This window comes from Leptonotus elevatus, chromosome 15, assembly GCF_054856555.1.
Source record: "Leptonotus elevatus isolate MCC_2025b chromosome 15, RoL_Lele_1.0, whole genome shotgun sequence".
NCBI lineage: Eukaryota > Metazoa > Chordata > Actinopteri > Syngnathiformes > Syngnathidae > Leptonotus > Leptonotus elevatus.
Window position 1 is genome coordinate 15,864,854 of NC_141253.1, and position 15,760 is coordinate 15,880,613.

Here is a 15,760-nt window from a genome sequence, read left to right on the forward strand (position 1 = left end):
CCAATCAGGTGCTCCAACAGTTTGAGCCAGCCAATCAGGTAGCAGCGTGCAAGGATTTAAACCAAGACAAGCAGCTCCCTATCAAAGTGCTTTGTGCATCGCAGTCTACCGAACGCTGAGTCAGAGAAGCAACGACCAAACATGGCATTTCGTGTTACCAGAGTAAGTAATTTACAAATCTATCGACGTGGCAGCGGCGTAAATGTTGAACTTTCGTTTGATCTTATTCTTAACATGTTCGTGCTCGTGATTCTGTTTCTGTACACTTGTTGCTTTTCGTTGTTTTATTTCCTTTCGTCTGTCATATTTGACGGTAACTTCTAAATTGATCAACTTTTGCTTCGTTTCCCCCCCGTTGTCTTTAGAACCGCTTGGCTTCCACCAGAACTGACCTCGCTGGAAAAAAGACATGCTCAGTCACTGGGCCCACACTTAAAAGTAGAGCCGCTCTTGGGGACCTTGGTAACGTCCCAGTTAACAAAGAGCCCCAGAAAAAGGTAATGTATTTTTCCCAACTACTGTAATCTAGTTTTAATAACTGCTCAACTAAAGCGTTTAGCATTTTTATAGCCACATTTTTGTAACTGCTATGATCAAAACCCTGCGGCCATCTTAAAATGCCCCACCATTTCTGAAGCATGCCCCAGTTGAGAAACTGTGTTTTTAGTGTAGTAAATGTCTGTTGCTTAGCTACATGTTAGTTTAAATTTTTTTTTCCACATTGCATGTTTTGAATACATATTAGTCACTGTGTAATATTTGATTCTGGTGTCCACTTTTAGGTAGTTAAGGCCCAGGCTGTTAAAAAGACCAAGCCTCCCGTTGTGACTGAAAAGGCTGAGCCCAAACCAAAAAATGTTACTGTGGCAAAGGTAAATTGTAATTCTAATCAATCAGAGGTTGTCAAATTTGTAGCATTTGAACTGATAAACCACCCCTTCATGGCTGTTAGGTTGAGCCGCTGGTACCTGAGTCTGTATCGCCTACTCCAATGGAGACTTCAGGCTGTGAGCCGGCTGACTTGTGTCAGGCATTTTCTGATGTCATTCTGTACAGTACTGTCAAAGATGTGGATGCCGATGACAGTGACAACCCTATGCTCTGCAGTGACTATGTAAAGGATATATACAAGTATCTGCGTCAGCTGGAGGTGAGAAATTAATTTGAGTTGTTAAACAAATTTGTCTATTAACTGGGGCTTCATTGAAAAATTTTAAAGTTTTTTTTTAAAAAAATATTTTTAACACTTACAGCTTAATGCATATTTGACTTGGAAGTTTGAGCTATAACACTACTTTATTAAGATGACACTTTGCAAAGATGTCAAGTTGTCTGTTCCCCCCTTTAGGCTGAGCAGAATGTCCGACCCAGTTATCTTAATGGCCAGGAAGTAACCGGCAATATGCGGGCCATACTTATTGACTGGCTAGTCCAAGTAGCAATGAAGTTCCGCCTGCTGCAGGAGACAATGTACATGACTGTGGGACTAATTGACCGCTTTCTTCAGGTAAATCTTCATGGAGTGCTTGCTTTGTAAAATGTCAAATGTGACTAACAAATCTGTTTTCACTTTCAAAGGACAACCCAGTCACCAAGAATAAGTTGCAGCTTGTCGGCGTGTCTGCCATGTTCCTTGCTTCGAAGTATGAGGAGATGTATCCACCAGAGATCATGGACTTCGCCTTGGTGACAGACCAGGCTTACACGACTGCCCAAATCCGAGAGATGGAAATGATGATCCTGCGTGTGCTGAAATTTCAACTCGGTCGCCCTCTTCCCCTGCACTTTCTCAGGAGAGCTTCAAAGATTCATGAAGTTTGTTACAGTTTAAAAAAAAATATATATATTAAAAAAAAAAAGCTTTTAAATATTAACTGTCTGACATGTCTTCAAAGGTGACTGCAGAGCAACACACAATGGCAAAATATTTGCTTGAGCTGACTATGGTTGACTACGAAATGGTTCATTACCCACCTTCAATGACTGCAAGCGCAGCTTTGGCTCTTACACTCAAGCTCATGGATGCCGGTGAATGGGTGAGTGTTGCAGTTGGGCTTTACATGATCAGTATTTCTGGGGCCTATCGACTTAAAAAAAACTTGTAATGTACTCTTTATTGCGCATCAATTGACGTGTTTTTTTTAAACTCTTTGACTGCCAAGCATTTTCAGAAAAGAGATGTGGTTGCCTGCTGATTTAAGCATTTTGACTGATCTTTCAAGGTCCACGGAAAATTTTGGACTATGGAAACACAGATACTACCAAATGAAAGATTGAACTTTCATCAGAAAAAAAAAAGTTTTGTTTCTACCTTATTCCGTTTTTCAGTAATCAACAATAGAAAATAGGTTTGTTTTGGACCAAAATATGGAGAAATCAAGCTTTTAGTGTGACTATTAATTCATGCACTCTAGTGAATTTGACACTTTTTTTTTTTCCATGCATGATGCCACCAACAATGGAAAAAGTGTTTTTTGATAGCAAAATAAATTTATTTACATTCAACAGTAACTATTAACAAATGTGTGCAACTGTGGTAGTTTCAACTACACAGCTTTTCTTTTTGTGAGGTATATTGTGTAAAACTCCCAGATTAGTTTCACTGCAATTGCCCCTTCGCGTGCACTTTCTTGCCGGCCTTTTTTTCCGGGGAGTAGCAGGTATATACACTGCAGTGTGTTTGGCCATGTTGTCATAAAGTCTACTCTCAGGATCATGATACGTTGACCTGGTGTTACGTCTGGTTTCCTCATGTCCTTCAGTTCATATACCGGGTGGTAAGAGATGTTCTGATCCAGCTTTTCCACTCCATTCATGGTGGCATCGTAGTCCAGAACCAGTGTCTTCTCCGTGATCAGACTGTACCCACTCCTCCGATGACTATGCATTGGACTCGGGGTACTCTTCATCGTCCGATTGAACGTCTGCCTGTGCAGAAGTTCCGCCGTTAGCATCGCTAGCCGGTGAGGATTTACGACGTGATCGAAGCCGCCGCGTCAAAGCTTCCAACCTCGGAGTCACCATAATCATCATCAATGTGCTCTTTAGCATTGGTCGATGCTTTTCGTCTTTTGAAGAAAAAAATGCTCAAGCGTGAGCTGCTTGCAACCGGTCGCCATTCTCCCCTCAACACTCTAGCTCTGCCTCACGTCTTCTACTGACGCCTACCCGATCTTGTCCAAAGAGTCATCGCTGCCATCTAGTGCCCAAAAATAGGCATTATACTAACTACCTGCTTGATACTTTCAGCACAGCTTGCCAAGGCTTTCCTACCCCCCTTCCCACCCCCCCCAAAAAAACAGTGAACGTCTTTGGCGGCACTCATTTGGATTTTACTAAACTTTTTTTGGCGGTCAAAGAGTTAAGAATAATGGTTCCCTCATTTAATGCTGGGAAATATTTTAAGGCTTCGAAACTCCTCACCACACACTTTTCTGTTATTTAAATATTCGAGCCTTCATAAAATAAATGGGTATACTACTTTACAAATGAGCGAGGCCACGGAAAGTGAATGTTGTAGCAAGGGAACCCTTTATAGAACTGATTTACTAACGCGCAAGCAAAATTTATTCTCCCCTTAAGTAACAAGCAGCTGTTTTCAAAACATGAGAAAAAAAAATTGCAACTTAATGCTTAAATTCAACATTGGTCTTACATTTTAGTGTTAAAGGCAAGCCATTTTTAAAATTACCCATGTGTCTGGGTACACAAGTGCCATCAAAACCTCATGTCTGTTTCAATCAATCGGTGCACAATTTGAGCTAAGCTTTTATAGTACCTCAAATAAAAGTGTCTAGGAGACTCCTGATTCAAGATGGCGGCTAGGTGTTTGCTTTCAACCAGTTGAGACTTAATCTAGTGCAGTGATGTCAGTCTGGTCCTCAAGGGCCTGAGTCCTGCATGTTTTAGAAGTTTCCCACATTCAACACTGCTAGTTCATATTTCAGCTCTGCAGGAGCCAGATAATGATCATTGACTCGGGTGTGTTGGAGTAGAGAAACATGCAGGTCTCAGAACCAGACTCTGACACCTTTTGATCTAGTGGTTATATGAATGCATGTGTGGGGGAAAGTGCTGCGCTTGTATGCATTGGGCCAGTGGCGCGCAGCGCTGGCAATGTACTTGAGACTGCCACACACTTTTCTCTATTCTAGCCAAAGAAACAAAAAATTCCCACTCTTTGATAGCATTTTAAAATATAATTCTCATTCTGGAGACATGTATACTTTTCATTGTAGCAGTAGAGCCACCTGAGTGAAGTGAGAATGCATGTGAATTCTCTTCAGGATGCAACGCTGCAGCATTACATGGACTACACCTTGGACAGTTTGGTCCCAGTCATGGCCCACATTGCCAGAATTGTTGTGAAGGTGAATGAAGGACAAACTAAGCATATGGTAAGAGGCTGACCTTTTTGTCTTCACTTAAATTACAGACCAATGTATGAAGGTTCTGATCTGACTTCACAGGCTGTCAAAGAAAAGTACTCTACATCAAAGCAGATGAGGATTGCAACAATCGCCCATCTGAAGAGTTCTGTAGTCAAAGAGCTTGCGACGCAAATCTCAAAGTGAGTTTTTTTTTTTTTGTACAGATTTGTCCCCTACTCTTTTTAATCAATTTTATGCTGCTTTTAATCCCTTTTAAATATGTCTGTGTAAAGATTGACTTAGAGTTTCATGTTCCAGATTTTTACACCTGCACCAGGTTATGCATTTGCAAGTTGTTACTAATGTTTGCCCCCAAAGACTTCTCTAGACGTAATTGCAAATATGCTGTTCATACACTGTTGTTCAACTTATGTACCATGTACAGCAAACGTTCAATGTGCTTTACATTTTTGACTGTTTCAAATTAAATGTTTTGACCAGAAGTTTGATTATTTTACATTTTGTTCACCACTAGAGGTTGATGTTGGCTCAACTACATACGACTGCATGTTGAGTTCACGCGTGGCACTGTACTTTGGGTTTCCTACCAGCAGAGGGTACTCTTTACTTTAAAATCCTGTAAAGCATTTGCAATAGTCTTGCGCTGTAATGGTAAATTTCTATTGCGTAACCTAATACACTATTTTTCCACTCTGGGTTTTGACACAATCAGGCCCTCTTTGCATTTAATGTGTAGAAATATAAAACTACTTCTCTAGATGGTTTTGTTTGTTTTTCCTCTACAATTGTCAAGCTGGCTATTATTATTTTTTTTTTTGTGTGGTATTTTATTTTTAAATTTATGAACTTTAGTGTACATACCATTGGCAGTATTTAAATATTGCTGTAAAAGTAATGATTGCTGATATGTTAAAGTTAAATAACTTTATATACTTTTTTTTTTAAATTTATTTTTATATAAACTAACTCAGACTTGGCTAGGCTTTATAGTCAAATTATCCACTCATTGAGCTCTGTATCTACTAAAACAGTATATTGGGTCATAGCGCCATGTGGAAGTTGATTATGCCATGCGACTTAATTCATTATTATTATTTTTTTTTAAAGGCTAATTGACAGAGTATGCTAGTGCCCAAGTGTTTTTATGGCCACACTCGCAGCTGAGACCCTGGAGGTACAGTTTGACCCCAATCCATCATACATTCCCTGGAGGCCTACAGAGAGCCTTTCTGAGCAGCAACACCTGCTGTATACATGACCTAAGTCACTGTCTTCATCAGGCTCACAAGAACATCACTCCTGGAAGGTCTCCTGCTAAAGGTTTAATGGCTGTTTTGGTTGAGACTTGCTCCTGAGCTTTGCTGTACTGTTATGCTCTAGTCGCACCCAAAAGGACATCAGCTTTTTGAATTGTAACAAGTGCATTGATCAAATTTAGATTGTGACTGTTTCTAAACAGTCTCCACACACACAAAAAACACTCTAGCATTGAACCTTCTGCATGTTACATTCCAGCATGTCGCATCATTTGTCTTACTTATCATGGAAAGCTATGCCTTCAAACGTACTGATAATACAAAGAATTCATGCTTGGAGGCTGAGGTCATGACTGTGCTGATATATCGGTTTACAAAAGATTCCTTCTTAGTTGGTCTCCAAACCCTACATTTGCAGCTGCCTGGATGGAACCCATGTTTTCCTGCTTGCTCGATTAAGTCATATGGTGTTTATGATTCAGAAATGAGTATACAGCTGTGCAATTCAAATTACACTAAATGTTAAACTTTCAGCAGTGTATCTTGTACATAAAAATGGCAACTCACTGCAGCACAAAATCAAGAGCCCATCCCATTTCCACAAGGAAGCAGACAAAAACACAGGTTAAAAGATAATGCTGTCAATGACCTTAGGCTTGGTACAGAGCATCCAAGTAACTAACTTCAGGCGCCATCTTGGCTGAAATTGCCCTCACGACAGTGGTGCAGTAGGACCCTCCATGTACAATAACCAGGAGCCTAGGAGTTAGAACACCAGCCCACCAAAGCGTCTAGTGCGCAGGGGTCCCCTCGGACCAGCCCTGCATGTCTATACATGATATTCTATATTTTGCATTTGTATTCTGAATTTGCAGCATTTACATGAGTTCTGTATCTGTACATATAGTTATGCGAGAAAGTTTACATTATGACTATGGTGAGAAAAAGGCTTAATGCCCATAAAATCCAAAGTAAATAGTGTTTTGATATTTATAGGTTGAAGTTTATAAGAATAGAGATGCGCATGTGAATTGATGATTCATACATATTTCTGTTAAGCAACATTTCGCAGTTGTGCTCATAACATGGCCACCTCTGCGTTAGAGTGTTCAGTTACCTGTCACACATGTTTTTGGAATGTAGGAGGAAACCAGAGTTCTCGTAGAATGAGAAGAACATGCAAGCTCCACATAGGAAGGCCGGAGCCCGGATTTGAACCCGCGACCTCTGTTAGCCTGGTCTATGTTAGCCCTAGACTAACAATTTTCAAATAGGCCAAGGGTGGGTGTGTAATTTTGCAAAGGGCCCATATTTGAAAGTGCAGCGCGTGCCGAGGACCAAGCCAACATGCTAACACCAACTTTGACTATTTTAATTTTAATGTATTTGGAAACAGCATATAGTCTTGTTGCAACGTGTGTCGATATAGTATGTATTGTTTGGGAAATATGAATTTTAAACAAAATTATATGCAGCCATTGAAATTGCATCTTAACACTTTAAAAATTATATTCTATATATTATAAATTATCTACAAATATTGACATTGATGTATAATGATGCATCGAAAATAATGGTACACCCAGTAATGTTGCTAACATTAGGACCTCTGTTGTCATTTTTGCTGGTCTTTTTTTTCTAGAGGGGTTGCAAAAAATGCTAAGTTGGCAACACTGCCAAGTCATAGCTCTTGCTCACACAAACTAAAAGCACACATTTCAAAACAAAAACATATTGCATATTTTATGTTTGTATTTGACTTCATGGTCACTGTGAGGGCTGGTTAGAGACTGTGGGCAGGCCGGATGTAGCCCCCGGGCCATACTTTGCTGAGGTCTGTCTTGGGCAATACACGGGAGATGTCATTGTCTTCTTGAGTGTCTTTAGCAGAGTCTTTTTTTGTTGTCCTTTACAGGTTTAAGCTCTCATTACGAGAATTTGCTAGTCAGCACTGAGGTCCACCAAGAATCAAATTCTTGGTCTCAAACTTCTCAAATTCCAGCAACTCAGAGATCAGTCTCAAACATTTGAATCTTCCTCCCAGTCTAAACATGGCCTGAAATGGCAGAGCCGTCGAACAAATGAACCGTTCACGAGGAGCAAATTGCCCTGTCCATCATTTCTGTATCTTAATACATGATTGACAAAGTCAAACAAACGGCCAGTACTGTTAGCATTTCTGTGGAGTGGAATGGAGCATAACACAGATAAATAAACACAGGGTCATTTATTTCGACAGCGTATAGATTTTCATGTAAATTCCATATGCCTCCTAAACTTTTGGAATATTTTTACTTTTCTGTGTCTTGAGAGAAACAAAGAAACCCATTGTGGCTTATTACGGCAGAGGGCTTACTTCCAGGCTTCTCCCCAGACCTCTTAAGCCTCTTCATGTTTGGTTTAGACGAACAGAAAGTTATCTTTAATATCAAGGTTAAGCTAACATTTGTTGAACTGTCTGAAAGGAGGGTCATTGTTAACATTGTTAAGGGTGTCCAAAGGTATTTTGGGATAAGCAAAAATGTGTGGTTGTTTTTTCTCCCGGGTGCTCCCACATTTGAATATACTGAATTTAACTTTTGGAGAAACAAGAATACATGTTGTGTTTTATAACAGTACCGTATTTATAATATATGTACCTAAGGATAAAATATCTATTGTGTGCAGCCTCAAAAAGCCTAATCAGGCTTGCTGTTCCGAGTGCCCATTAATCAAAGTACTCCTATGAGTCACCAATGCTTTTTAAAATCAGCTTTACAATGATAGAAAAACACATGATGGCCACCACGAAATGCCGAGATATCGGCAACTACCAATCAGAAGAAAGACGTTTTCCATATTCAAATCAAGGAGAACAGTGATCCAATCAGAGCAAATCTTTTTTACATGTCAAATTTTAATGACAAATGCAGCTGTTTTGACCATCTAGAGCATTTCCAACCCAAATTATCTTGTAAACCTGATAAGGGGACAAACAATATCATTTTTTATTAAAAATAAATAAATAAAAAGAAGAAGTGTGGTATGGGACCTTAAAGTCCATATCATCCAGGCTTTCCCATGTGTCTCTTCACTCATATGTTATCTTTTACTTCACTCATGTCTTGTCCAAGTTCATGTTACATAACTCTGTATATTTAATTACTCCCTTTCCTTTGGGCTCATATGTTGCGTATGTCATTACGTCATCACTGTTGTCTTTTTTTTCTTCTTTTTTTTGTATTACAGTATATATGCAACTATTGAGATTCTCTTGCTTTACCTTACCTATGTCTCTGTGCTTGGGTCCACCTGCCTCCACTCCATTACAATGAACCTGAAGCTCTGTGGCCATTTTGCTTCCGTCAGTGCTGAGTTTGTCAGTTGTTGTTTTTTTTGTACGTTTCCTGTCATTTGTTAGCAAAATAGACTGCAAACCTATTGACGGAATGGCCACCTCCGGCATTTTGGGTTCAATCCTGAAATTCCACCCAAACCATTATCCCTGACTTTTTGTGTAAGATAGTAAAACTATAGCGTTCATTAAAGTAGTCTACCACATATCACTTGTATATGATACAATACAGTACAGTACTTCAACAGCACAAGTGAAATGAACCTTATACGTGCAGAGTGTAGCGGATCATCTATCAGTCTTACGTTACGATACGCATGACACTGTGTATGAAAATTTGTGGTTCTCTTGGAACCTTTTCATGAAATTCCAAATGTTATGACTTTAGGTTCATTCCAGTTTGGAGGTTATTTTGTCCAACTTTACTGGGAGTTTCTTCCATCATGTTGGCAGAACGTTGATAAAGTATTTTGCCTCCAGGTTGCATAACTCTGTGTCTGCTGCTGATTGATGCCTTTTTGAAATTCTCCTCTTGCTATTCCACAATTACGTGTTGATTTCTGTGTGGACAGGACTTCATTCAATACACACTCTGCATGAGATATCACTCTTTGTTGTTGTTGACATCATTTCGCAGACAAGAACTCCCTGGCAAGGCATTTTGAGATTACAATCAATTCCACAAATACTAATGTGCCATATACTCAGCAGCTCTAAGCAGCCAATTTTCTTCTTCAATCAACACAACAGCAGCTGCCAGCTGGGCTGACAGTAATTAGTCAAGGCTTTTCTATTGTATTTTGATCAATCTTAACGTGGGGTAGCTACTTGGGGTAGCTATTTGGACCACAAGAGTGATGGCTACTGAAAATGGTCCTACTATATCCCTCCCCCAACAATAACAAAAAAAATGTCCATGCTAATATACTTATTTACATTATTACAGTCTCAAAGTTGTTGTAAGCGAATAAACTTGATTTTTAAGCAGGAATATGGAAATCAGTGCAAATGTAGTTTTTAAGCAGTGTACTGTAATGTCCAGTTCTTCTGTTGCTTTGTGTATGTGTGTTTTTTGTGGACCTTACACTCTAAAATCAATTGGGTCCAAAATAACCCAACTATGTTTCAAAAATGGACCGATCCTCTACTTGGGTCAATTTGACCCAACTTTGAATCAAGAATTGTGTCTTTCAGCGTAAAACAATTCATAAATATTGGTCAGATCCTTTACTTGGGTCAAAAAATTGGGTCATTTTGTATAAAACAACCCAGAAAAATGGGTCAAATTGACCCATAAAGTGGATCGGTCCATTTTTGATCCATAATTGGGTAACTTTTGACTCAACTGTGTGTAATGAATGGGACTTTCCAGAGGGACTCTGTCAACAATCCTTAAGACAACAACTGTTACTGACCAGCCATTTCTGTTGAGATTTTCACACCACAAAGGAATGGGGTCTGTAATAACATTATACACTCAGAACACAATAACAACGTTGACAGTTTCAATGGTTCTCATTACTTCATCATTCTGGACACACAGATGGTATCAAAATGTTATCTATGTTTAATAACAAATACCATACCAACCTGTTATGCTCAAGTTGTGACTCTTTTAACTTGAACTGTTATTGTATATGTTTGTATTGTGATTATCATGAGTTTGGCAAGGATACTAAAGAGAATCTTTTGATGCAGGATATTTAAATGCATAGCTGGATCATTAAGCACTTGGTGTCAGTTTAAAAGGGGAAGTCAACCACAACTTCTTTTGTGTGTGACAATAATATGTTCTATGCAGCCCCACTGGTCTAAATGTGGTATTCTGGTTAACATTGCTTTAGTGGAATATGAGTTAAGCAGCAAAATCCAGCCATTTTTATCCATCTCAGGGGCCGGCCATTTTGCCACTTGCTGTCGATGACATCAATGTTGCTCAGGGCTTAGGCAATGACCAAACAGGTGAGCTGTGATTGGTCGTTGCCTAAGCCTTGAGCAACATTGATGTCATCTTCAGTCGACAGCAAGTGGTAAAATGGCCGCCCCCTGAGATGGATGAAAATAGCTGGATTTTGCTTCATAACTATTATTCCACAAATGTAATATTAATCATAATGTCATGTTTGTCATGACTAGTGAGGTCACGTATAACAAGAAATGTGTCAAGAAATGTTTAAAGTCCACTTTAAGGGTTTAATGTCTTTCTGTTCCATAAAGGTAATGAACATTCATCCGCTGACCATGAGCAGTGTCTGCTGGTATCTTTAATGTGCTGTAATCTGACCTGAGCAGGCAAACCAGACTGCCAAACAGACGTGAATCCTGAGTGGCCATAAATCCTAGGATGGTTTGGAGGAGGGGAGTGAAGATGCTGACGCACTGTAAATCAACTTCTTGTGTCGTTTGGCCATCTTCATTCTTGTCTGTATGAGACACGAGGCTCGACGGAGCCAATGGATCTATGCGGTGTGCCTCATACCTTCTTGTTCCAGAGATTTTTAAGGCAACCCATATACAGTAAATACGGGTATCGTTTCCTCTTTACTTGCATGCAATGCCCTCGAAATCACACAAGTCTAAATTCAAACACCAGAATAATATTATTCTAAAGTTGCACAGGGATTTTGAAACATTGGGAGAAATTGCTTCAAAATCGAAACAATTTGGAGGTAAACCAATGTTCCACAACAGATTATTTTGAGCCTCGAATTCCACTGCAACCCATCCTGTCAGATTTTCTTTGCTCAGCATATTGATTCAGTAATTTATAGATGAGTATACATGGAAATGGCTGCTCCAGCCCCAATTACGTTAAAGGGAAAGTCAAATCAAAAATGTTCTTCACAATCATATGTTCCACACCAGTCTTAAATGTGACATTCTGATTCATCCAGCCATTTTTATCCATCTCAGAGGACGGCCATTTTGTCACTCACTGTCGACAGAAAATGACATCACAGTTGTTCAGGTTTCAGGTAACGTGATTGGTCGTTATCTGAGCGATCAACGACTGTGATGTAATTTTCACTGCAAATAGACAGATGGATGCTAAATGGATAATAACATATTTGTGTGTGTGTGTTTTTAATAAATGATAAAAAAAGTTATAAAAATGACTGATTTTGTTTTCAGCATATGACTACAGTCTGAAAATATGCATCATATCTTATTTATCATCTCTGCAATGTGGCCTGGAAAGTCAAAAGATTAAAGACAGTGTGGTCCAGTTTTTTATTCAATGTTTTCCACAAAAACAGCAACAAATTATGATCATAAACTCTAAATGTTTTTACCTTCACCAAGGCATTCGATTAACAAGGGGTGATGATGTTTCTCCTTCCCTTTTACATTGATTGCTGTGCACCTGCCGTCATGCTTGCTCCTTCTATCATCTGGCTTCAGATCTTGACCAGCTCTTTTATTAAATGCATGTATCTTCGGATCTTATTGTTTGATTAACCTGCAGGTATGATAACATCCTTATTATTAAATGTTTGTGCTACGTGAGCCACCCACTGTAGTGTGCTGCATTTCAGTATAACAGACACTAAACCTTAGCTCTTAGCTCAATATGAATACTTTTCTGGGTAAAATATTCCTTGAGAACCAATCGCCTTTCATTGAAAATATATATTTGTATTCATTCTTATTAAGGATTTCTGAAAGTTTAGCAATTCATTGGCTTCATACTCCTGCACTCTGGGGACAAAACAGGCAACAGAAGTACAGTTATTGATTGTATTGGACAATAAAAAACAGTTTCTTTCTCTTGGGCCATTGTACTAATGCACTTAGGGTGAATGTCACAGTAAGCATTGCAGCCCAGGTTGTAAAGTGCACCCAAGTGCCTTAATTATTCACAAGGCCTCCCCACCAGCTCTGGCCCTCCATTAGAGGCTGAAAGGGGTGAAAGATTGGGGGTGGGCAGTGGGGTGCATGAGGATGATGTCACTTTTCCCCATTGAACCAAGCAAGGGCACCTGGGACTGAATGACGGACTTGTGGTCATGAATCACAGCATAAGGGGTAAGAAGAATGCAACATTTCTAGAAACAAATGAAGAGATATGACAGCTATTAATGTGAAAAGCTCTGACAGATTATCTTGAAAGCATACGCAAAGAAGGCCATGTTTTTTTTCCCAATGTTGTGTGACGTCTTTCTGCTCTCCTGCTGGAATGACGTCTGGTTCATTTCTGGGAAGTTTTGCTGTAGTATGTGAAGCAAAACACAGTGGAAAATCAACACAGTTCGCAACAAAGACACAAGAGAGATACACTGCAGCCGGGAAGCAGCCAGAAAAAAAAAATCCAATTCATATCCCATGTTTGAGGTGCACAAAAAAATTAATAAATGCATACGCACATACATATAGTATCTCACAATAAGTGGCCACACAAAACGTCATTTTCACTTAGGGGTGTGCTCACTTTTGTTGCCAGAGATGTAGCTATTAACTCATTCACTGCCATTGACGGCTATAGACATAAAAAAATCATTTGAACTATTTCTAATAGTTTAACATTTTTTCCTACTTTTTTTAACAAGAGTATGAAAACCTAGATTTAATTTTTATTAGAACAGATATAATTTTTTGTATTAATCGTGAGTTAACTAGTGAAGTCATGCGATTAATTACGATTAAAATTTGTAATCGCCAGACGGCCCTAATTTTTAATAATCTTAAAAAAAAAGAGAGATTATTTAAAAATAAATAAAAAAAATAAAAATATAAGATTATTAAAAAATTAGGGGCATCAGGCGATTAAAATTTGTAATTGTAATTAATCGCAAAACTTCACTAGTTAACTCACGATTAATCACAAATTTGATATCTGTTCTAAATGTGCCCCCAAAAAATCTAGGTTTTCATACTCTTGTTAAAATGCAAAAAAAAAAAAAAAAAAAAAGTTAAACTAATAGAAATAGTTCAAATGAATTTTGACGTCTTTAGCTGTCAATGCCATTAAATGAGTTAATGGCTGTATTTTGAGTTATTTAGAGGGCAAAATCTATTTACACTGCTACATAAGATGTACACTGACTCCTTTTCATTGTGTCAATGTGTCATTTCTCCAGTGTTGACCCATGAAAAAATATACATTAATTAAATATCTACAGAATTGCGAGAGTGTACTCACTTTTGTGAGATACAGTATATGCTTACATGCATGAAGCTTAGTCTGATTTTCCCAGTGTGCAAAAGAGAAATAAGCAGAAAAGTGCATTTCAAAATGAATGGCACAAAGACAATGTGATCATTTGAACACGTCTTGCTCCATCAAACAGATGTTATCCTTTTTTTTTATTTCCAGGGAGCGGCCACCCGTCAGACTCAACATGTTGAGCTCTACACTGATCATTTAAAACGACTGGGTGGGATTCAATTAGTAAAGGACATCGGAGACCCCTTTGGCGCCAGATGCCACAGAACCGTTTGACCAAGCTATATTAGATTTATCTTGTGAGAGGACACCCCAAAAAAATGAGATGGCTGTAATTAGGTTGTAGAATCAGATTTCATCCAGTGAGTGCCAGTCATTGTCACTGCACTAAATGCAATAACAATTAGACACGCTTTATTGCTTGAGACAGATGGTGGGTGAAGTTTATTTTTAAATAAATGGGACACCATCAAAATTGTCCATTCTCCCACCTCATTTGACTCTGCCGGTAAAGCTATTCATGCTTGTCATTACTTAAACGTTTGTAGATTGTAAAATAACAAATGTTTTGTGATTTGTGTTCCTTTTTGAAAAAACAAAAAGTTGTTCCTTTATCATTAAATATTTATGTGAGGTCAACATCGAGACCAGACTTATTTCATTGTAATACAAAACTGATTTATAGCCATATGGACAGTGTGAACATCCAGGCATTTCTATTTCTATTTCTATTTCTATTTCTATTTCTATTTCTATTTCTATTTCTATTTCTATTTCTATTTCTATTTCTATTTCTATTTCTATTTCTATTTCTATTTCTATTTCTATTTCTATTTCCACATTGCAATGCCCCTTACACCGCGAAAACAAAACGGCGTTTTGTAATGCTTTTGCCTCTGACTAGCATACAAAGCTCTCAGAAAATCGTGCCTAAAAGTTTTTGTGCGATTGGATGTTCCAGCCATGACATTATGGGAAGTAAATTATCATTCCACATTTTCCCATGGATCCTGAATGTCTGAGAAAATGTGTAAAAGCAGTGAAAGAGTGGAACTGGACAACTGGACGGTTCAAAATGGAGGCTAACCAAGACCACAGTGCTTTGTAGTAAGCACTTCCTAAGTGGTAATAATCGATTTATGGTGTGATAAAAAGTATTATTTTGTTTTCTACATATTTTAGGCATTACAGTTTTTTTCAACTGTTTACCCACAATTTTGAAAACAGGGCTCCTTTTTTCAAAATATTGCCACAATTATTCAAACACCACACTAAATTTGTATAACTCCTACACTGTTTGCAAAATGGCACACTCCAGTCACAACATACACACTTATTTACAGTTTTTTAGGATTGCTTAAGCACGAAATCCAAAACAAAAATGAGCACAACCATGCACATGAGATGTAGAACCTCTCAGATCCTGTGCAAAAGGAATCACTCTTGTCAAAACTCAAAACACGTGTATTAAAAACCATCTTATGTTACCATATGACATACACACATGTCATAAGGTTGAACTCTGTTTGAAGCAGTTACACACTGCAATGTTTTACTTAATCAACTTTTAGCAGTTACTGTAAGTGAAGTACACAAAAAAGTGCAAATACACAAT

At 38.4% G+C, this 15,760-nt stretch overlaps 1 protein-coding gene across 1 annotated transcript; it reads left to right on the top strand.

The window, feature by feature from the left end:
• ccnb1 (cyclin B1) lies at positions 1–4,873 on the top strand. Its single transcript, XM_086096570.1, has 9 exons — positions 1–162; positions 366–497; positions 783–872; positions 953–1,150; positions 1,349–1,507; positions 1,579–1,815; positions 1,896–2,036; positions 4,287–4,397; positions 4,470–4,873. Exons 1-9 carry the CDS (start codon positions 142–144, stop codon positions 4,572–4,574), a joined length of 1,194 nt encoding a protein of 397 aa, XP_085952696.1. The 5' UTR covers positions 1–141; the 3' UTR covers positions 4,575–4,873.
• Positions 4,874–15,760: the final 10,887 nt, after the last annotated feature.